Source organism: Mustela nivalis (assembly GCF_964662115.1).
Source record: "Mustela nivalis genome assembly, chromosome: 9".
Lineage (NCBI taxonomy): Eukaryota > Metazoa > Chordata > Mammalia > Carnivora > Mustelidae > Mustela > Mustela nivalis.
This window is the reverse complement of record NC_139028.1, coordinates 76,228,755-76,252,122: the sequence shown is the minus strand read 5'-3', so window position 1 is coordinate 76,252,122 and position 23,368 is coordinate 76,228,755. Positions and strand designations below refer to the sequence as shown.

The 23,368-nt window shown below is 40.7% G+C and overlaps 1 protein-coding gene and 1 long non-coding RNA gene across 3 annotated transcripts in view; one reads left to right on the top strand and one right to left on the bottom strand.

The window, feature by feature from the left end:
- Nucleotides 1-19,189, top strand: part of LOC309840768 — a 25,431-nt gene extending 6,242 nt beyond the window's left edge. The window contains exon 3 of the long non-coding RNA XR_014298779.1: nt 18,866-19,189. This is a non-coding gene — a long non-coding RNA (uncharacterized lncRNA). The remainder of the gene's footprint in view (nt 1-18,865) is intronic.
- On the bottom strand, nt 18,502-23,368 carry LOC309840762 (calcitonin). 2 transcript variants are annotated; one of them, XM_082683212.1, is made up of 5 exons: nt 23,300-23,368; nt 22,163-22,257; nt 21,764-21,910; nt 19,431-19,615; nt 18,502-18,965 (listed from the first exon to the last, which is right to left on the bottom strand). In XM_082683212.1, exons 2-4 carry the CDS (start codon nt 22,246-22,248, stop codon nt 19,456-19,458), a joined length of 393 nt encoding a protein of 130 aa, XP_082539338.1. In that variant the 5' UTR covers nt 22,249-22,257; nt 23,300-23,368; the 3' UTR covers nt 18,502-18,965; nt 19,431-19,455. The 2 variants fall into 2 exon arrangements, with proteins under 2 accessions (XP_082539338.1, XP_082539337.1); XM_082683211.1 differs by lacking the exons at nt 18,502-18,965; nt 19,431-19,615 and adding an exon at nt 20,375-20,857.

Here is a 23,368-nt window from a genome sequence, read left to right as displayed (position 1 = left end):
GAGTCCACTATTTTCTCTGCTTCTCTGCTCCCAGGTTCAGGAAGAAGATGAGATTTGAGGGTAATTTAAAAAGTGAGGTCTTGGAGCATCTGGATGGCTCAGTCTTTTGAATGTACGACTTAGCTCAAGTCTTGATCTCAGGGTGGTGAGTTCAAGCCCCACATTGGGCTACATGCAAAAAAAAAAAAAAAAAAAAAAAAAGTTAGGTCTTTGGAAGAGGGACAAAATAATAATAAAAAGAGTTACTACTGTTTGGACAGGAATTGACTTCTTTCTGTGTATCATGGTTTACCTAGTTTATGTCTCACCATGATCTAATGATATCATTATAACTATCCCCACTGTAGAGGTAAGGAAACATGGACTAAGAAAGATGAAGTAGCTTTCCCAAGATCACATAGCCAGGGAGTGGAGGATCAAAGACTCAAACCTAGGTCTGACAGACTCTAGACCCTACAGACTTCACAAGGTACAACACAAGAATACAGTGCAAAGGTTCACCCAGGGCAGGAAGAAGGACACCTGCTGCTGAGACCGATAGCAAGAGCTAGCTCAGATGGGATGGAAAGGAGAGGTGGGAGGGACCTTTTCTATAGTGCGAGGCCAAAATAGGGACCGAGCCCTGAAGAGTCGAGGAAGGAACAGCCAGCTCCCCTAGGAAGCAGGGGAAGAAGCAAATTAGGAATGACAATCATGGCCAGGCTAGAGTTAAAAAAGAGACATTTGAAATGAAGCTAGGGAGAGCAATTACACAAGCCAGAACTCAGTAACTCTAGATCTGAGTTTGGAGATAAGAGCTGAGAAGTGTCCTAAATGGGGATTGGAAGGAGCTTACCGTCTAAAGGCAGAAGGGGAAATGGCTGGGACCCTGCCTCACTATGGTTGGGGGATGTCCCAAGTAGGGCATTGTGTGGCCCAAGCTGTTCTGAAGAACTTTGTCCCCAGCCCTGGAAGAACACAGCCCAGATTCTCAGATGGAATAGGGTCTGTCAATAGAGGTGGTCAAGTGGAAAGAACTTTCCCCTCCCAGAGAGTGGAAGGCTCTGGAAATGGTTGTGACTTGGAATTAAGGCAAGTCATTAAAGGCACCACCTCTACCCAGCTAATCAAAAACAAATAAATAAAATAAAAAACAAAATAAAAGTCATTTTTTAGTTCCTCTTAACTCACCATTGCCCTCTCCTAACATCCAGCTAGTCAGTCCATCCTATCTGTTCTAATTCCATATTGAATCCATAACCTCCTAGACTCCATTAATCACAAAGCAGTCAGAGTCATCCTCTAACAATATGAATGAGATCACATTCTCCTCCAACCTAAGTCTTCAACGGCTTCTTATTTTTGCACTTAGAATAAAAGTTCTAGACCCTTTACTCTGGCTCACAAAACTCTACATGATTCTTCTCTCCATTAGGGTCTCAGATCATGTCATAGGTCTTCCCTGACCACCCAAACAAAAAGAACCTTCTCCTGCCATTCTCCTGTTAATATCACTTATCACTCTCTGAAATTTTCTTGTTTATTTACTTGCTTGATTATTGCCTCTCTCACCTTCTGCTCCACAAGAACAGAGGCCTTATCTTCTAGTGCAGTGCCTGTCACATATTAGAAGTACCAGAAACTTCTGTGGAATGGTTCAAGCATGGTGGAACCCCATGTAACAGACAGAGAAGTGGCAGAGATCACCCAGGAACCAGATGCTGAAAATATAAAGGGAGCCAGATAGACACCCAGCCCCTAAAAGGAAGAACACTTGGGTTTCCAAAAATTTTCCCTGAGAAGAGCATTTGCATCCATGGTTTATGAGACCCAAAAGCTTTCCCATCCTGGAAGTTCCATGAGATGACACTTTTAAAAAAAATTTTCCTAAGTTGGCTTGAGTTTTTTTTCCTTTGCTTACAAGTCAAAAAGTACTAATTTATACATTCTCCCCATGTCTCTTTGGTGAATATGGCATCAAGAGAAGATCCAGCAGTTGGTGGGAAGAGCACAGCACAGGAGATAAGGTTCCTAGGTTTATCTTTTCTCACTGTGACCATAACTCAATGTCTTGCTTTCACTGGGTTGCCAACTCTATACCATTTGATATCTGGTCTAAGAGTCCTCTCAGGTATATCTGACAAGGACTCTGAGGTCATGAACTAAGGAAAAAAGTTATCATTCGGCAGAATGTATATTCTATTTATTTTCACAGCCCAGGCAGGTCCCAGCAGGAAAAGAAATCTACTCAGTTGGGATATGGAAGACAATTTAATGAAAGGCTATTTATGTCAGGGTTAAGAGTAGAACACCTGCTGTGAGGTACCCAGGTACTGACAAGTGGGGAAGCTGTTATCACCTCTAAGCCTAGAGAAACAGAGGGGAAATAGCTCACAGGTGTTCCAGTGGAACCATGGAAGGGGCTATGCATCCATGAAAGAGATCATCTCAAAACCATAGCAACAAGCAAGGAAGGAATTCCCTAACCTCCCTCTTCTCGTTTTTCTAACCCCCAGCCACTGCCTCCATTGACAGAATCCAACCAGAGAGGCCTGGTGGTATGATCTGAGGACCAGCTCCTCAGAATACAGGTCAAGAAAAGTTGGGGAAGCTGTTGGGGAGGGTGTACAGTGTAAATGGAAAACAACCAGACCCAGAAAATAACCATGATCTACAAATGCTCTCAATCTCCACATCTTCCCTCTCATTTAAATCTCTCTATAGAAGCACTAAACTGTCCAAGAAGCCACTAAATTGTCATAATGGTCTTGATAGACCCAGATTTACAGCTTTTGGCTAAGAGCTTGCCAAAGACAGAGGCAAGAACTTTAGCTATGGATCAAGCACAAGCAACAGCTGCCACAAGACCTTCCAGAAAAATTTCACCAGTAAATGAAAACTTGGACAATTTGAATAATTGGAAAGCCTTAATGCCAACCTCCAGATACATTATTGAGAATGAATGGATAATTAGCTAGAAAGAACCCTTCTGATAGAAACCATACCCTGCCTAGGACTTTGTAGGGGAAAAAATCCCTCAATAGATCTACTTTAAATTTCCTGCAATTAATGCCCACCTTTGGTTTAAAAGGTCTGGCCTCAAACACACCTTATTTGGTTACAACAAATCCCCCACTAAGGCCCTAGATAAAAAATAGTAGAAAAACTAATGACCAAAGTACAAAAATCTTGGTCATGCAGAATGTTGGGTTTCATCCTGGAGCTAAGAATATTTCTAAAGTCATACAGACGTTTTCCATTCCTCTGACTCCATTCTTCGCCCCATCTCAACAAGAAGTAACTAGAATGGTCATTGCCCCAATTCCCTCAAGAATGAGGAATGATCAAAGGACAGTGGAGACTGAAACCAGCAACCAAAGGGTTAATGGGACTAACTGTTCACAGTTTTAGACTAGCAAGCTCAGCTGCAACTTTTTACATAGACCTTTTCATTTGCCTTTAAATTTCCCTGACTCTCCCAGGGAGAAGCAAATTTGAGGTTTGCACTCCCATCTCCTCATTTGGCTGCCAATCAAATAAACCCTTTCTTTGCTGAGTCCTTGGTGCCTCAGTGATAATCTTTTTGTGCATTAGGGAGATGAACTTGGGTTTGGTTATAAACCCAGGTCATTCTGTCTATTTCTAAAAGAAAATATTTTAAATATACAACTCCATACTCCCCCCGCCAAATACATATTTCAAATGATAAACTTTTTTAAATTTTTTATTATTTTTTAAATATTTTATTTATTTATTTGACAGACAGAGATCACAAGTAGGCAGAGAGGCAGGCAGAGAGAGAGAGGGGAGGAAGCAGGCTCCCTGCTGAGCAGAGAGCCTGATGCGGGACTCGATCCCAGGACCCTGGGACCATGACCCAAGCCAAAGGCAGAGGCTTTAACCCACTGAGCCAGCCAGGTGCCCCTCAAATGATAAGCTTTCTTAGGATTTAAAGTAAAATGGGAAGTATGTGTCTGTTACATTATTTAAAAAATGAATTTAATTTAAGAAATAAAAAGTCTGACCTCAGACACACCCATTCTTCCTAAAGGGAAATTCTCTAGAACCCATCCATGCCCAAGTCCCATTAGAAAAGCTGGAAAGAGGGGAGAGGACAGGTTTTAGTCCAGAAGACTAAGACCCTTCTAAGACAAAGAACATTCCAAAAGAAAGAATGTGCCATTTCAGAACATAATCATCTCACTATTGCTAGATATTTAGTCCAGCAAACAATGAATGAAGACTAGCCCTGCACCTGGCACTATGCACATCACTTGGGATGCAAGTGATCAAGGCAGTCTCTGACCTTGGGATGTTTCACAGTATAAGAGTGGGGAAAGAAACATAAATAAGGCACTCCCATACTAAGAGTTAATTAATAAGAGAGGTGTATCAAAATGTCTCACCATAATTGTGGATTTCTACTTTATACATTCTGAGGTTATGTTATTAGGAGCATATACATTTAGAATTCTTACAACCTGTCAGAAAATGTTGGGTTTTATTATTATAAGGGCCTCATTATCTCTGTGATGTTTTTGATTTAAAGTCAAATTTATTCAAAATTAATAAAGCTAGATTACCATTATTTTGATAACTCTTTTTATGGTAAATTGCATTCTTTCCTTTGCCCATTTTATATTCCTACATTTTGATATTTTTTGTGAAGAACCTGCAGTTAGACTCTTTTTTAAATCCAATCAATGTATATAGAGGTAAGGGGTTTATGTGTTATTACTCAGCTGGTTATCTGGGAGAAGAGCTTTCCAAGAAAAGGAAACAGTCCAAGCAAAGACCCTAAGACAAGTATGAATCTAATGTTTAAGCAAGAGCAAAAGACTAGGGAACTGGAGCAAAGTAAGCAAGGGTGGGAGGGAGGGGTATAGGAAAGAATGAGAGCGAGATGGAGAGTAACTGGAGGAATGCCCTTGAGTCATGGGAAGAGAATGGGATCTATTGCACAAATGGAAGAAATGGCTTTAGCTAGGAGCAGTGAAAGTTCATCTACAGCAACTAGTGGGAGAAGCGGACCAGGAATCAGATACCAGTGTATAGCACTTTTGGTGGAGTCTTTGAAGGGTCTCTTCTGATTGATGTTGTTTTCTCAATGAAGTAGGAAGCAAGGTCAGGTGCTGGAGGAGGTATTGGGATTTTTGAGGAGAAGGTGTGAAATAATGATCTAGAAGTATATGGGAGAGTGAATGGACTAAAGACATATGATTTCCTGGCAGTAAAACAAAACAAAATAAAACCAATTAAGGCTCAGGCTCATGGATTCAGGGATCTAAAATGAGGCAATCAATGAATACAGCTGTGTGTTTTTCTCCAGGCATTGAAGGTCCTCAGTCCTGATGCCAAGTAGCAGACATCTTCTGCACCAAATTCTATTGAATGGTCATCTGGCCTCTCCTTGAATACCTCCAGTGACAGGGAGCCTACCACTTCCAGAGAAGCCTATGCTATTGTTAGCTCCGATTGTTAGAAGTGTGTCCTCATCTCTTCCTGTTTGTTCCTCCTATATTTTATCTTCTGTGTCTGTGTTTTATGTCACTCCATCTCTCCCTGTGTTAAGTCATCCAGAAATTTGACAACATATCCAGGAGGCGAGACTGGGAAACACAAAGATGCTCACACATGGCTGGTGGAATGCAATATGGTACAGTGCCTGGATCTAGCAAAGTTAGATATGCATTTACTCTTTGACTCTACAATCTCACTTCAGAAAAGATAAAAAATAATTATATCAATTAGATTAAAATTGGATTAAGACGATCCCAGGTTGTGTCCATGTACACTCCCTCTAAGGAAATAGCCATATTTTACAAAATTTAGCTCTAAAGCTGATTATTACAGCATTTTTAAAAAGATTTTTATTTATTTGAGAGACAGATTACAAGTAGGCAGAGAGGCAGGCAGAGAGAGGAGGAAGCAGGCTTCTTGCTGAGAGAGCCCAATGCGGGGCTCGATCCCAGAACCCCGGGACCACGACCTGAGCCGAAGGCAGAGGCTTTAACCCACTGAGCTACCTAGGTGCCCCTATTACAGCATTTTTTACAATAATAGAAATCTCTCTAAAAGTAAAAATATACAATATACATTATGTACACAAGGGATTGATTAAATAACCCTGGCACATTTCTTCAATGGAATGTGAAATAGACATACAGAATAATATAAGAATATTGAATGATATAGAAAGATATACATTGAAAAAGACAGATTTCAAGGAAGTATGTACACAGAATATAAAAGAAAGACTATACACCAGACTTAATAGTGGATTTCTCTGCCATGTAAGATAAATAACAAACACAGTCCATCCTCTTCATTTTTTTTTTTTTGCTTTCTTGTATTTTCTAAATTTTCTGTTATTTTTATTTAGTAATTACAAAAAGAAGTTATTGAATTTTTAAAAATAAACCTTTAATTTTAAAACAGTTTTAGATTTCCAGAAAATTTTCAAAGACAGTATAGACACTTCCCATTTACCATGTAGCTGGCTTCCTCTATTATTAACAGCTTACATTGGTATGGCATATTTGTTACACTTAATGAGCCACTGTGGATACATTATTATTAACTAAAGCCCATATTACTCAAATTTCCTTAGATTTTCCCGAATGTCTCCTATTCTAGGATCCCATCCAGGATACCTCATTACATTTAGTTGTCATGTCTCCTCAGGCTCCTCTCAGTAATTTTTTTAATTAAAAAACCTTTTTAATAAATAACAAAAACAACCCTTCCAACACTTCTGCATTGAGTTCAAGACTAACTCCTCCAAAAAACTTCCATAAAACCTAATTTTGCCTTCACCCAATCCCCCAACTCCAGACAGGAGATAGTTATGTCTCCTCTGAGCTCAGACAGCATTTTGAAATAATAAATCTTAGAAAAGAGACTCAGGAGGAAGACCAGTCCTGTGTCGGAATGCATGATGCTGAGTTCATGTCCTTGGTGCCCCCTGCTCCCACTACTCCTTCCTCTCTGTCTCAGCTTGTGTCCTTTGAGGGACATAGAAGGTAACCAAACAAGTCTCACTTATGGCTGCCCTTTTTCTAGTCCCTGGGCATCTCAGACCAGGTCCCCAGACAAGGAGAAATTTCTAGTCTCTCTCTTCCCTAAAGGACTACCATCTACCCCAGAATCCTGAGTACCTTCGATAGGATGTTGAGGAAGTCGTTATTATCCCAAACTTATAGACCAGAAAACCAAGGCTCGGAGAGGGAAGAATGAGAGGTCAATCTGAGAGACCTGCTGGAGAGACTGGGTGGAAGGGGTCCTGGCAGAACAAATTTAAGTGCCTGCTTTGTGCGCCCTCTGGTGGAGAAGGGGCTGCTTTGCACTCCGAGGAAGGGCCTGGGGGAGACAGGGTATTTTAAGATGTTGCCAGGTGGCCTACACTTTTATTGTTGACATCCTCACCCTACATTATATTAAAATGCACCTGCACCTAACATTAAATATAGTTTATATAAAACTACACCAGAGTCGAGTTGGAGTAGACCAATGTCCATGTAGATATTTAAATAAACATTTTTTCAATGTTTCACAATTTTCATATTTTGGAGCTAATCACTTAACTTTGGAAACTTGAGCATTGTCATGGGTCCTTGAAAAGTTTTTAGGCCTTTAGCTCATTATTCTGGTATCTTAGTGACAAAATGTCCAGATCTTTGCTCCAGTCAATATCAGCTCAAGTTTGGGGTCTCAAGAAGGCAGCCAGAGCAGGGACCAGAATTTGCACACAGTCTGGCTCATGATGTTCCAGATATGAGCCTCAAGAGATATATAGTATATGTTCATGCTTCTCACTAAACTTTACTTCCTCATTCTGCATTCCCAAAGCAAATAACCCCAACAGTCAAGAGAAAGTGGACTGTGGCTTTACATATATATGACGTCTCCAGCTCATGCAGAACACAGGCTCTTCTTCTAAGGTACCCAGCTGAGTCTGCCCAGAAGTTTCACAGATTTTTTTGAACCCAGACGGAGAACAACAGGTAAATAAAAGCTGGGGGAATAATAAGTCTAGCTTTATTGCCAAAGGCTGGGATTACCACAAGGAGTTCATTCCTAGGGCTCAAAGGCCTTTAACAATTCACTTCCATCCCAGAAAGACTACCATCAACTAGCTTCAAAAGGTTGGCCACCTTCCTGGGTCCTGCCTTCTCAATTCCCAGCCTGCCTCCTTGTGGTCAGTGTCATCTTAACACCCAGCATCAGTGAACCTCCTTCTAGCCATCCTAACATCCTTTCTCTGAAATCAAGGCCAAAGATGAGATCAATTCCCTTCCAGTTACTTGGGACACTTCTCCCTAGTATTAGTTTTATTGGAGAAGCAGGCCTGCTTCCCTAGATAACTGGAACAAGGAATAAGCTTACTCTATAGGAGAGACCTTATCTCTAATAGAAGGGCTCTGGTTTTATCCTTTACTGTTATATCCCTATAGGTGAGCTCCAAACACAATATTCATTGAATAAGAATGAAAGGTTATACAGGCAGAATATCATTCCCTAACACAAGACATACAAAATAATGGAAATTTTGTCTCTTTGTCTGCAATAGATTAAAGTAGAATGACTTCTACTCTTTTTCTTGAGGCTCAGATTTGAGGCAACTGAAGAATCATCAGATGGATGGATGCTATTATTTAGAAAGTATTATTCCTCTCCAAAACAAACTCTGAAAGACACTTGCTACATTTGCATTACCTTGTATTCAAATTCCAGTGACTACCACATCTAATTACCAGCAGAGGTCAATAAAAGCTATAGATTGTGTTAGCCACGTAGGAGTCCTCAACTCTATATGACTATATAGAATATTGTCTATTGACTAACGTGTCTACTGTCTTTTTGGAGGGGGCAGTGAGACATCTAGTTTTAAAACTTTCTTTCATATTAGCACCCTGACCTCCCATCCGAAGAATTCCTTATTGGGTGTAGTCTTGGTGGAAGATGGTTCTTGTTTCTCCCAACAGAAGCTGAATGTCTCCTTAACCCGTCACAGAGGGGATGCAAGCACATGCAGCAGTCTCAAAAATCTCTAAGGATTCTAAATCTTGAATGAGTGACCAACAGTGCTGAATGACTGAAGGTTATATTCATCACAGTGGCAACAATGTAAAGATCTCTGTTCCCACTGTGCCATTTTCTGAAGTTTTACTGGCTGGCCTTCAAGACCATCCCTATTTTCTTCCTGTTTCCTAGCTTTGTCCTCCACTTCCATTGCAGTAGGAAGTCTCAAAGACAGCCCCCAATGATCTCTTCCCCTAGTATTCACACCTTTGTGTAATTTCCCCCACATTGTACTAGGGTTGGTCTGTATGATGAGCAGAATATAACAGAAATAATTCAGATATGAAAGACCCTGCAGCTTCCATCTTGCACTCTCATTCTCTCCCCCAACCCAGCCATTTTCCTCCTTCAATCAATTGCTCTGGGATAAACCACAACATGAATGATGTTATGAAGAGGGCAGCATGACAAGAAACTGAAACCTCCTGTCAACAGTCACATGAGTGAGGTTAGAGAAGACCCTCCATTTAAGTCTTTGGAGACTGCAGCTCTGACTGACATCTTAACTGCAATCTCAAGAGAGACCCTGAGCCAGAACCACTCATTCAGCTAAGCCTTCCCCACATTCTATGGATTCAGGAATTCAGTGAGGTTCCTATATTCTTCCAAAGAGATTGCTTTCCCACATGACAGTACCCAAGTCCAATGTTATTGCTTCCAGCCAAGAACTTTTACTGACACGGAGATTGATGCCATGAATGGAATGCAGGAGACAGATACTTAGGGAAATGTTCAGAAAAAGGAAATTTAGGATATTTAAATATCCTAAATCCCAAGTTTAGGGTATTTAAATATCCTAAGTTTAAATATCCTAAACTTAGGATATTTAAACTTAGGATATTTAAACTTAGAATATTTAAATTTAGGAAATTTAGGATATTTATTTAGCTGAAATAGGTAAATAGCATGAAAGCCCATTCACATTCCAGAACGGAAATACAGCAACTATGACACTCGTAAGAAATTGGTTACCTGGAACCAAGTTCCCGTTAAATGCAAGGATATTGGTAATCCAAGAATCTCAGGGTCGAGGTGGATACTTATGTCCCTACAATCCCCAAATTCTCAAACTCAAGGTGTGAACTCAAAGACTTTGAGTTTTCTCAAACTCAAGGACTTTGGGTTTTCTATGATAATGTTGAAGAAATTTCTCATCAGTTGTAGGAACAAAATGACCAAAATCCAAACTTGAAGTTTAAGCCTGCCTTTATGGAATTATATCATATGATCACCAGGTGTCCTATATGAAATTAAGACATTAATCAGGAATGAGGATGATCCTGAGATTTCTGAAAGGAGATCTTTCAATAGATTCAGGGGGATTTCAAATATTTAAAGTCATTACTCTTCTATTGAGGCTCTTATACCTCAGAAATAAGCCTCCCATACCCAGTTCAGGGCCTGTTTCTCTCATGTCCACTACATATGATGGGTGGCAGGTAAGTAGGTAGGCAGATAGATAGACAGACAGATAGATAGATAGATAGATAGATAGATGTATACCTCCTATATTTATATGATACAATGCTATCCTTTATTGATCATATGTGTTACAAATACCTCTACTAGTTTGCCAATTGTTTTTTCATTTTGTTGCATTTTTTTAAAAAATAGGAGTTTTTTAATTTATTGACTTTTCTTCTATGGTTAGCACTGCTGAAGTTAAGATGACTTCTTTACTCTGAGGTCAGAAAGACTTCCCTTATATTTTCTTCTAAATGTTCTAAGTATTTTCTTTTCACAGTAGAATCCCAACCCATCTTGAATTGGTATTTTTCAAGGTTCAAGATAGGATTCAAGTTCATTTTCTCTCCCAAAGGTGTAACCAATTGTCCAAACTCATTTACTGGGTAGTTCTTCTGGCAAAATTTTACATATGTGTGAATCTATTTCTGGGGTCTTGATGATTTCCCATTGAGTAATTGCTAGATCAATACCCCTTTGTTTTAGTTGATATAGGTTTATAAGGTAAGCAATCCTCAAAAAATATTATTTTTTTCAGGAACATTTGCCTGTTCTTAACCATTTTCTTTTCTATATAACTTTAAAATCAACTTGCCAGATTCTAAGGAAAACCCTAGTATTTCTCAAATTTGCTTTGAATTTAATTATGAGATATTTCACACCTTTAAGATACTGAGTTTTTTCAGCTATGCACATAGGATGTTTCTTCTACTATTTTGCTCTCTTTTTTTTTTTTAGCATCTCTCAATAAAGTCTGATGGTTTCTCAGCACATATTTGTTTAATTTATTCCTAGATTCTACACATATATATGTGTGTATGTATATATATATACATACACACACATATACACATTGCTATTGTCATTGGTATCTCTTGTTTACCATATTTTCAAAACATTTACTGTAAGTCAGTCTATTTAAGGTTTACTAATCTCATGGCCAGCCATTTTCCAAATATTTTTATCAACTCTAATAATTTTATTTCTGTATTGTTTGGGGGATTCAACATATAAAATTATTAAAATTTCTCCCCCATTTTAAAAACTTCTTTTCTCTTTCTTGTTTTAGTGAATTAGCTAGAATCTGTTGTAAATTGCTACATAGAATCAGTGATAGTTGGTTTCTTAACTTTTTACCTGATTTTAAAGGGATTCTTTTTAATGTTATTCACTAAGATTGATAATTGTTGCAGATTTTTGGTCTATAATCAGGTTAAGAATGTTCCTTTCTGGGTACCTGGATAGCTCAGTTGGTTGGGCATGACTCTTGATTTTCACTCAGGTCATGATTTCAGGATCATGGGATCAAACCTCCTATCAGTCTCCATGCTCAGTGGGTAGTCTGTTTGAAATTCTCTCTCCTTCTGCCATTCCCCTGTCTCTTTCTCTCTCAAGTAAAAAAATAAATCTTTAAAAAGAAAATAATGTTCCTTTCCATTCCCTGATTACTCTGAGGTTTTCTCAGATCATTTTATCTACTGAGCTAATCATAATATTACTAAATTTATTAATTTTTTATGGATTAATGGATTTTCAGATGTCAAATCACTCTTATGTTTGGGAAGCAAGCAATTATTGGTCATGATGCATTGTTTTAGGTATACTGTTATTTTTGTTTGTTATAGTTCCGGTTAGGATATATGCATCTATGTACGTGAGTGGGATTGAATTGAATTTTTTCTTTCTCATGAACTTATTTTCTGCTCTTAATATCTTTGTCACACTGGCCTTCTAAAATGAGTTAGGCAATATTTCTTCTTTTTCTATTTTTGATAAAATTCTGTATATAAATGGAATTGATGCCTTGAATATTTGAGAGAATTCATCATAACTTCAGCAAGTCTATGCTGTTGTTGTGATAAGATTTTACAAAACTGATTCAATATATTATAGTTATAGACATATTCAGGATTTCCACTCCCACCAAGTGAGTTTTAATACTTTCAGATTTTCTAAGAATTTGCCCATTTCCTAGGAATTTGTCCAATATTATAAAAATTGGGGGCATAAAGATAGTTGTGATATTCTTTTACTATAATTTCATCTCTGCTCTATCTATAGGCGTGTTCTCCTTTTTATTCTTGGTATTATTTGTGTATGCTCTCTTTTTTTCCTGCTCAACCTCACTATTTGTCAATTCCATCTACCTTTTTAAAGAACAAACTTTTGGCTTTGTTGATCTTCTTTATTTAATCCTCATCTCATAGTTAATTTCTGTTTTATCATCTCCTTTTCATGTTCTTTAGGTTTTTTCCACTTTTCTTTTCTAATTTCTCAAATTGAACATGTCAAGTGTCCAACTGAAAATCTGAAGTTTAGCTCATTACAAAAACAAACACAAAACAAGTAACAAAGTGACAAAAAATACATATCTATAAATAATTATTTTGAATGCAAAAGGACTAAACACTCTAATCAAGGGGACATAGGGTGACAGAGTAAATTAAAAAAACAAGACCCACTGGGGCATCTAGGTTGCTCAGTTGATTAGTGTATGACTTTTTATTTCAGCTTAGGTCATGATTTGGGGATTGTGAGATCAAGCCCCACATCAGGCTCTGCTCTAGCCATAGAGCCGGCTTAAGATTCTCTTTCTTACTCTCCTTTGTCCCACCCCACCCACCCAGCTCTCTCTAAAAAAAAAAAAAAAAAAAAAGAAAGAAAAAGAAAAAAAAGAACCATCTATATGCTGTCTACAAGAGACTCATCTCAGACCTAAAGACACCTGCAGATTGAAAGTGAGGGGATGAAGAAACATTTATCATGCAAATGAATGTCAAAAGAAAGACAGTAGCAATATTTATATTGGACAAAATAGACTTTAAAACACAGATGGTAACAAGAGACAAAGAAGGATGCTATATAGTCATAAAAGGGATAATCTCAAAGAAAATATATCAATTGTAAATATGTATGCACCCAACATGGGAGCACCAAATACATAAAACAAGTAACAACAAAAATAAAGGAACTCATTAGCAGTAATACAATAATAGTAAGGAACTGTAACAGCCCATTTACATCCATGAATAGATCACCCACACATTAAATCAACAAGGAAAGAGTGGCTTTGAATGACACACTGGACCAAATGGATTTAACAGATATTTTCAGAATATTCCATCCTAAAACAGCAGAATACATATTCTTTTCAAGTGCCCATGGAACATTGTCCAGAATTGATCACATATTAGGCCATAAAACAAGTCTCAACAAATTCAAAAAGATCAAAGTCCTATCATGCATATTTTCTATGAAACTAGAAACCTACCACAAGAAAAAATCTGGAATGAGCACATGGAGGTTACAATAACATGTTATTGAAGAATGAATGGGCTAACCAAGAGATTAAAAGAAGAAATTTTTAAAATTACATGGAAACAAATGAAAATGAAAACACCAAGGCCCAAAACTTCTGGCATGCAGGAAAAGCAGTTCTAAAAGGGAAGTTTATAGCAATAGAAGTGCCTCAAGAAGTAAGAAAAATCTCAAATATACAACCTAACCTTACAGTGAAAGGAGCTAGAAAAAGAAGAACCCAAGCCCCCCCCACCCCAAATCCCACAAAACAAGCCAAAGGAAGGAAACAATAAAGATTAGAGCACACACACACACACACACAAAAAGATTAGAGCAGACATAATGGCTATAAAACTAAAAGAAAGAAAGGAAGGAAGGAAGGAAGGAAGGAAGGAAGGAAACAATAGAATGGTCAGTTAAAAAAATAAAATAAAATACAGCAGTACAGAACTATGTAAAATAAACCCATAAAAGGAAAACAATACAAAAGTTATGGTTGAATTAAACTTACTGAAATCTGTTATCATGGCTGGATTTTTCCAAGCTTTTGTAATTCATTTTTCTTACTTTGCTTAATTAAGCAATATAATTATGTTTATTATAGTATATGTAATAATAAGCAGAATATAAGGTATTATCTGTAGATTATTTGGTAACAATTATCAAGCATGTAACTGTATGGGGACAGAGATTAGAAGGTAATTATAAAAATAAAAGACTTTTTAAGGAAAAAAATAAATATACTTGCCAAATGACAGCAATCCCATTCCAAGGTATTTACCTAAAAAAAAAAAAATTGTAAATACTTTATTAGTTTCCTGGGGATATCATAACAAACTGCTACAAATTTGGTGGCTTAAAACAGCAGAAACTTATTCTCCCATTCCAGAGGCCAACAGGGCTCTACTCCCTCCAGAGATTCTAGGGGAATATCCACTCCACGCCACTTGTAGCTTCTAAAGGTTGCTGGCTAACTTGGCTTCCTTGGCTTGTGACTCTCTGCTTCTGTCTTCACATCACCTTCTACTCTGTATGTATTTTCTCTGCATATCTCTTGTAAAAGCATATCCTTGGATTTAAGACCTACTTAAATAATCCAGGATGACCTCATTTTAAGACTCCTAATTTAATTACATCACCAAAGACCCTTTCCCAAACAAGGAAATATTCACATACCGCAAGGATCAGAACATAGACATATATTTTTGGGGAGCTCCATTCATCCCACTACACTTATTTTCACTCAAAAATCTATACACAGAAATTTATAGGAGCTGAATTCATAAATGCCAAAAACTGGAAACAATCCAAGTATCCTTCAACAGATAAATGAATTATCCAACTGTAGTACATGCCTACAATGTCATTCTGCCCAGCAATAAAAGGAAACAAATTATTTATACATGCAACAACATGGATAAGTCTCAAATGCATTATGCTAAGTAAAAGACTCAAAGCTACGTACTAATTTCATTTATATGACATTCTGGAGAAGGCAGAAGGATCTGAATAGATATTTTCCAAGGAAGATATACAAATGGCCGATAGAAACATGAAAAGGTGTTCAACATCACTAATCATCAGGGAAATGCAAATCACAATCACACCGAAATATTATGTCACAACCCTTAGAATGACTATTATCAAAAAGATACAAAATAATAAATGTCGGCAATGATGTGGAGAAAAGGGAACCCTTGCAGACTGTTGGGAATGGAAATCAGTGCAGCCACAATAGAAAAGAGTATGGAGGTTCCTCAAAAAATTAAAAATAGAACTGCCATATGATCCAGCAATTCCATTTCTAGGTATTTATCTGAAGGAAATGAAATCATTATCTCAAAAAGGTATCTGCACCCGCATGTTCACTGCAGCATTACCTACAATACAGAAGATATGATGTTAAAAAAAAAAAAACAACTATCAACAGATAAAGGTTAAAGATGATGTGATATATATGCCATTTATATATATACGGGGAGAAATGTATAGATATAGGTATAACGGAAGATTATTCACCATAAAAAGGAAAGAAATCCTGACACTTGTTACAACATGAGTAGACCTTGAGATCATTATGCTAAGTGAAATAAGCCAGATAGAGAAAGACAAATACTGGATGGTCTCACTTATATGTGGAATTGAGAAAAAAAAAAAAAACACAAGCAACAAAAACCAAACTCAAAGGAACAGAACAGATTTGTGGTCGCCAGAGGCAGGGGCAGTCAGTGAAGGGGGTCCAAAGGTACAAACTTCCAGTTATAAGGTAAGTAAGTCCTGGAGAATGTAATGTACACATGGGGACTATAGTTAACAATACCTTACTATATATTTGAAAGTTGCTAAGAGAGTAGATCTTAAAAGGTCTCATCACAAGAAAAAAATTATTACTATGTGTGGTGATGGATGCTGATTAGACTTATTACGGTGACCATTTCACATTATCTACAAATAGCAAATCCTTATGTCATGTACACAGAACTAATACAGTGTTATGTGTCAATTATATCTCAATGTTAAAAGGTAAATATAAAAAATACACTAGATGGACAGAGACATAACAGTTGTTAGCAGGGGTTGAGGTCAAGGGGGCAAAAGAGAAGCATGGGAGACTACTGAAGAACAATGAAACGTCTTTGTATCTTTATTGTGGTGGTGATTGCCCAACTCGGTGTATTTGTTGAAATTTATAGAACTATACACCAAATGGAATTGACCTTTCTCTACGTCAATTTAAAACAATATGCTGTAACAGAGGGATGGAGCTGGGACTCTGAGAGCTGTGTTTTCCTTCGTCAGGTGGATCTCAGAGTCTGCCAGTTGGGAACACTTAAAGGAGATAAGAAGGCATGAAGAAAAAGAAACTTGCTCTTTCCCATTTTGATTTCTGTCTCTGTCAGTATCACCTTCAGAGTTTACTCTGGCAGGGAAGTCGTTTCCAGTTTTATTTTGTTTTCCCATACTCCTTGAACAGTTTTGTCACACCCTTGCAAAGATACTGCATCAGCCCATCCCCCCTCTTAGTGGTCTGAGCGTCCTTCTCCAAGGTTCTAGATTTTCAGCACCCCAACTCTTGTCTTTGTTCCCCAGCCCCTGAGGATGGCAGCCGCCTCCTTCACTTTCTATCTCTGTGCTAACTCTTGTTCTCTTTTGCTTTTTTAGAACTCTACTACCTGCTTCGTCAGTTTCTTAAATTTTACTTTCTGTTGAAAATTACTGATGCGGTTTCTGCTTTACTGAAGAGAAGCTGACAGGAAGCCGAAGTCTTTCCTGTGCCCTGTAAGGTCCTACATGATCTGCCCTTCTCATTACTTCTCTGACCTTGCCTCTAACTTCTCTTTCTCCTCACTCACTGATTCTCAAGAAATAAAGCAGATAAAGGAGCATGTTAAACCTCACCACAGAAATGTAGTCATCAAACTTCAAAGTGTGGAAAGCCCTATTGGACAAATAATTAGTTTCTCCAACAAATAAAATTGCAAGGGGGGAAAAAACAATGGAACAGCCAACCTCTAGATCAAAAGGGCCTTAAAGCATATAAACCAGAAAAAAACAAAAAACATATAAACCCGCAACAGTGTGAAGATATAAGTTGAGCCCTGATTTTATATATGCACATTATCTTATGGATTTGAATTTGAATTTGAATCATGACTAGATATAAGATATAGGAATTAAGAAATTACTGTTAATTTACTTTAGTTGTGATTATGTTTAAAAAGTCCTTCCCATGTATGGGGAAGTATTTATGGTTACATTGATGTTATAATACATGTGGGGGGTGTAAGAGATGATGCATAGATGTAACAACATTGACCATAAAAGGATCATGGTTGAAGCCAAGTGTCTTAGTCTATTGGAACTGCTATAACAAAATGCTACAAACTGGGTGGCTTTTAAATAACAAATATTTATTTCTCAGTTCTATAGCCTGTGAAATCCAAAATCAAGACACCCACAGATTTCATGTCTGGTGGGGGCCCCTTTCCTCCCTCAGAGCAGTCTTCTGACTGTGACTTTTTATGGCAAAAAAAGCAAGGGATTCCTTTCCATCCTCATTTGAAAGGACACAAATCCCATTCCCCAAGGGATGGCCCTTATGACCTAATCACCTTCCCAATGCCCCACCTCCCAAGACCATCACTTTGGGGGTGAGGTTTCAATATACAATTTTTGGGGGGGTAGGGACACAAACTTTCAACTTGTACCACCAAGTAATGGGGCAGAGGGGACGCATTTTATTATATAAAGTCTAGGTTGTTTGTATGTTTTGGTTTTTTTTTCCATTTGTCTTCAAAATCTACCATGTCAGGCCATTAGGTCAAAGAATAATGCATGGGTCTCTGGAACATGTCAGAAGCCACTGTCGAGAAGTATACAACACAGTGGTTTCAACCGTAGACTCTGGAAACCACCACCTGAGTCTGCCACGATCTATGTGACTTTGGACTTAACTTCTCCAGGCTTCTGTTTCCTCAGATACAAAGTGGAAATAATAATGGCATCTCCTTCATGGAGTTGTCATAAAGATTAAATGAATTAATAGGTATAAAACACTGTCTTAGAATATCATCTGGCCTATTTTGAGTTAGCACTCCAAAAACATCAATGACTACTATTATTATTATTACACTGGGAAACAAGTTGAAATGAACCACCAGGGTCTCAAAACACATGTATCCAAAATATGTTTTTAATCTTGATGAAGTTCACAAATGGTACAATATTGGAGATTTCCTTAAACAAAGTATACAATCATGTTCTTAGACAACAAGGCAAAGCATCACTGTTCCCATGTGTCCTAAAGGCCATGAAGGCAATGATTTATTGCCCCCGCTAAGGCTTGACAGAGCCACCATGATCAACAGGATAGCTCTCAGAGAACCCATTTGCTATCAGATAAGCCAATAATAGATGCCATCACACTGCACACATAATCAAATATATTTAAAAAAAATACACAATACATATGGAATTAGCTTATTTTGCATTCAGTTTCATTCCTTTCAAGTGACAAAGGTGCTTTTTTTTTTTTTTCCAGTATCTATTGGGATGCAAACATGTATATCTTCCATGGGGCCTTCTCACCAAGTGTTGTCAACAGAAATTAATAGAAGTGGTGAGTTCAGCTTCATGGTTACCTGAGATGGGAAAAAATAAAAATAAAAAAAGAAGAGGAAGAAGGAGGAGGAAGTGGAGGAGAAGAAAGATAAATTGGAGAATAAGAAGGACAAGAAGGGAACATTCACAATTATTACTAAAAAGAAAACAAATTTACGGGAGTGCTTCCTTAAATAGCATTTACAAAGTATGGGTCTGAGGTATCAATAGGCTTTTAGCAAAAATAAAAAAAAGCAACTATCAATCAGCAAGCTTTTTTTTTTTTTTTTTTCCATATCTCCTCTTAGAAAGATGACACTGCGTGTCTGCAGCCTATCTCTGTGCTCTGATTTTAGGCTGAGGTACAAAAGAAACGCACTATTCAGAAGGAAGAATGCTATTGGAAGGAAGGGATCTGAACACCCTACCAGGTCCAGTGGGTTCAAAATGTGGATCATAACCTCCAAATTCCTTCCCCTCCCATTCAACAATACAAGGGTGGTCACCTTCTTCCTGGAGTCCAGTAGCTGCTCAGGCATGAAGGTCCCTGCGGCGACGGCCAAAGGCTTCAGAGCCCACATCGGTGGGCACAAAGTTGTTCTTGACCACAGCTCCAGATCTGCTCAGCAAGCCTGCCAGCCGATGGGTCACGCAGGTGGCAGTGTTGCAGGATCTCTTCTGGGCAGTGATGCTGATTTGCAGGATGGAGAAAGAAGACAAGTCCTGTCAGTGAGAGGCAAGAGGCAGGAGCTTGCCCCATGGGGCCTTCATAAAGAGAATTGCAGCTCTTTGACATACCACTTAAGAATAAGGGTTTCTCCTAAATGCAATTATCAAAGCTGTTAGGAGAAATGGCCTGGCAGCTTTGGCTAGGAGCCCTGCCCAAAGACCTTCATGAAAAACACCCCACGCCAATGGTACGGAAGTGTGCAATCACTATAGGGTATGCACAAAGCTCATGTTACACTGCACTTTAACTAACTGGAACTTAAATAAAAACTTAAAGAAAAAGAAAAAGAAAAAACCCAGTGCTAAGCTAGACTCCAGGACACATGTACTAAAACCTACAGTTATTGGCACTTACATAGAGTTCTTTTAGAACCAGGAGGAAGGGATGACCAAAAGCGCAGCCCTACCCCCAAGACATGCAAGGAGCGACCAGCAGCCCGACGGCAGCCACAGACACCAACAAAACCACTTTCCGTGGGAAAATAAAAATCCCCCGAAGTCTTACCTGGAAGGGGCTCAGAGAGTACGGATGCCGCATCCTCCCCCAGAAGTGTTTACCTGCTCCTCAGCACACCTGTTCTTGATGGTGGAGCTGGTTTATAGGGACCACTCACCAAGGCCTGTTTCCAGCTACCCTGAAGCTAAAGCTACGTTTGAACATAGGCTCTGGTCACTCTCAAGCCTCAGACAGGGACCAGAGTAATGACCACCACAGTGCAAATTCTTGTAGAAAATAGGTTTATTCATCAATGGTGAAGCATGAGGGATGAAGCAGAAATGGGAGGGCTCTGCTTTGAAATCCTCTGGGATCTCACAAAGCTTCCCTTGCTCTTACCTCTAACCTGGTCTAGGAGTCCTGCCCTCTTCCCTTCCACCCTGAGATCCCCAGCATTCTCTGGCATAAGCAAAGCTGCCAATACCAGCTTAAAGAGCTGCCGAAGTGAAATCTGCATGCGCTAAGTTCATCAGTGGGAGCAGGAAGGGAAATCAGGAAGGAGTGGGAGTTCAGTTGGCATCCTGGGGCGCCCCAAAGTGGGGTTAACTGCCCCTCTCCAAGCCGCTGGCTATGTCCCTTCTCTTCCCAGGTGTTTCAGCCCCGAAGCCGATGCCAGAGAATGTATGAAAGTTGTTGAGGTCCTTCGAGTATGTGCCCAGCACACAGGTACTCAGATTACTGCACCGCTTAGCTCGGAAGCTGTCCAGGCTGCAGGGAAAAGACATGCCAGACAATACCATGCCCAGGGTCTGCCTCAGAGGGCAGTCATGCAGAAGGCTGGGCCAGGGAGGGGGCAGTTGGAGCAGAGGCAGGAGGGGCAGGCAGCCACACAGTTCTCAATCCACCAGTAGGAGAACCTAGAGGTTTCTTGAGCCAGGGCAGGGTGGGGAAGGACTGTGGTGGGGAAGGGGTAGTCTTCTCTAGCATTCCTCATGCTGCAATACGTCAGTCGTCATGCTCTGCACTGAGATTTGCAGGGTAGCTGCTTGTGTATCTCATGCCTCTGAGCCAGCAGGGCCACAGCCAGGCCGGGGCTGGTGTGTGCTCCAAGCTCAGGGGACGCAGGGAGGGGAGGCAGGAGCAGGGCATGTGGCCCCCCGACAACGTGCGCATCTTTGCACAGCCTACACATTTAAAGACCCCAGACCTACCTCAGACAGTGCCCTACCCAACCCTACCCTCCGCAAAGGCCTTTGGTTTCACCTTGCCAACCTGCAGTAAAGGCTCCTTGTCAGTGTGAAAGAACACACTGGTTCAATTTCTGAAACATCCTGAGATATACCAAGTCCATCCCCTGGCTTCACACTTACCAGTCCCAAGCCAACCGATGCTGGAATTTCTCCTCAGTAGGGCAAGACCAATGCCCCATGTAAGGGGTTCTACACTTCCCCATTCTATCTCCTAACAGCTTTCAGGAATGGGCCTTTTTAATGTGTCTAACCACAGTCTCTTCGGCTCCACCTGGACCGGTCTTCCAGGAGCCTGAGGACGGCAGCGCTGCATGGCCTGGTGAACAGCCACAGGCTGCTGGACTCCTTCTGGCCAAAGGCTGTTCTTCCTACCTCTCTCGGATACGTCTTTCCGGATGTGCCAGGGCGGAGTGGGGAGGCTTACCTGGAGCCCTCCATCTCCTCCTGCTCCTGCTCCTGCTCCAGCTCATTTGCCTTCCTCTGCACGTAGGCCTTCACCAGGGCAGCCAGCAGGAGGCGGCCTTCCTTCTCACTGAGCGCAGTGGGGTCTGGGAGGCTCTCCAAAGCAGACCTGGGGGAGGGGAAGCAAACCCAACAGAGGCTCTGAGCCCCTGCCTGCCTCCTCCCCAGGATAAGCAGCAAGGCTTCCTGGTCTCTGTGACTTTCCCTGAGGACATGCCTTCTACTCCCCACCGCTGCTGCAGGGCTGAATTCAGTGTCCACCGAGCATCTTAACTGTAGGGGTGACTTCAGAAGCAAGGACTGCCTGATCCCAGGGACAGTAGAAGGGGAAGGTTCTAACTAAGGCTTCAGGCTGCCTCACCTGAATGGTGCCGCCTGGAGGCTGCCTGCCTGGCACAGGACCAAGATGCTGAAAGCCAAGAAGGGGGAGGACTTCCAGAAGCCCATGATGCCTCTCTGTAAGGAGAGAAAGACATTACATGCTGCGCCAAGACCCAGCAAGGCCTGGAGCCCACAGACCTGGGTTCCTGTGCTGCCTCAGTCACAACTGCCTTGTGGCTTCAGTCAAGTTGCCCCGCCTCCCCCAGCTTCCCTGCACTTGCCAGAAGGGCTGTTGGGAATTTCAAAAGATACCAGCAATGAAGGGGGTTGTAGAGCAGAAACAGGTGTCCTGGGGCTGGTAGAGTTCTGTGGAAAATCAGGGAGAAACCACACACCAGTGCCTGCAAATACATGCACACCCTTCTGCCTTCTGCAGTGACCAAGCAGGGCCCACCCTAACACACAATTGTTCTCCCACTGTGCCACTCTTCTCAGGGACTGAGAAATCCACGACCACCTTCCCCTCCCCGCTAATGCGTGGGAGAGGAAGTGGAAAGGGTACCTTGGAAAGGAGCACTGACCTCTCAGTGAGTTTGGACTCGGCGAAATTTTTAACCTGCCAGTTACTGGTGCCTTTGGGCTCTGGCACCCCAGCCCCCTGTGCTGGAGTGCAGTTTAGCTGTTGCTGCTGGTCGCCAGCCTCCGGAGGTGAGCCCCTGCCCTGTTCGGCTGACTGCACAGCCCAGGTCCCCGCCAGCGTCTCAGGACGCTCTGGGCTGGCGGACCCTCATAGGAAGTCTCAAGGATCCGCCGTCCTGAGAATCAAACTTGATTCCTCAGGGCACAGATCGCGCAGGGTACTCCCAGACCAAACTTAGGCTGGATCCTGCACGCCAAGGTGCACAAACGCAGGGGCCGCAGACCCGCCTACCTGGGCCGGCGGAGTTTCCAGCGCCCAGGCGACGCCCAGGGAATGCTTGGAGTTCCACCTGCGCTAATTAGAAAACAACGCTCTAACAGCCACCTTCCTTCCCCTGAGCCGGACAGAGAACTAGGAGCACCTGCCTGCAGGTGGGCCTCAACGGCCTCGAGAGGCAAAAGGCAGATAGATGGAGCAAACCAGATGAACTAATCCAGAGGCAAGTTACTAGAGTTAGCGGAGTGGGAAGTTCCTCACCTGGATACTGGAGTTTCTGGAGAGCTCTAGCGGCCGGTCCGCCCCGATGGACACAACGCCTGCTGCGGG

What these genes read in the sequence shown, in the direction of transcription:
- LOC309840762 (XM_082683211.1), bottom strand. Translation starts at nt 22,248, where the DNA reads ATGGGCTTCTGGAAGTCCTCCCCCTTCTTGGCTTTCAGCATCTTGGTC. An exon ending in CTCCAGGCGGCACCATTCAG is followed by an intron (nt 21,911 to 22,162) that starts GTGAGGCAGCCT and finishes CCCCTCCCCCAG; the next exon opens with GTCTGCTTTGGAGAGCCTCC. An exon ending in GAGGAGATGGAGGGCTCCAG is followed by an intron (nt 20,858 to 21,763) that starts GTAAGCCTCCCC and finishes TTTTCCCTGCAG; the next exon opens with CCTGGACAGCTTCCGAGCTA.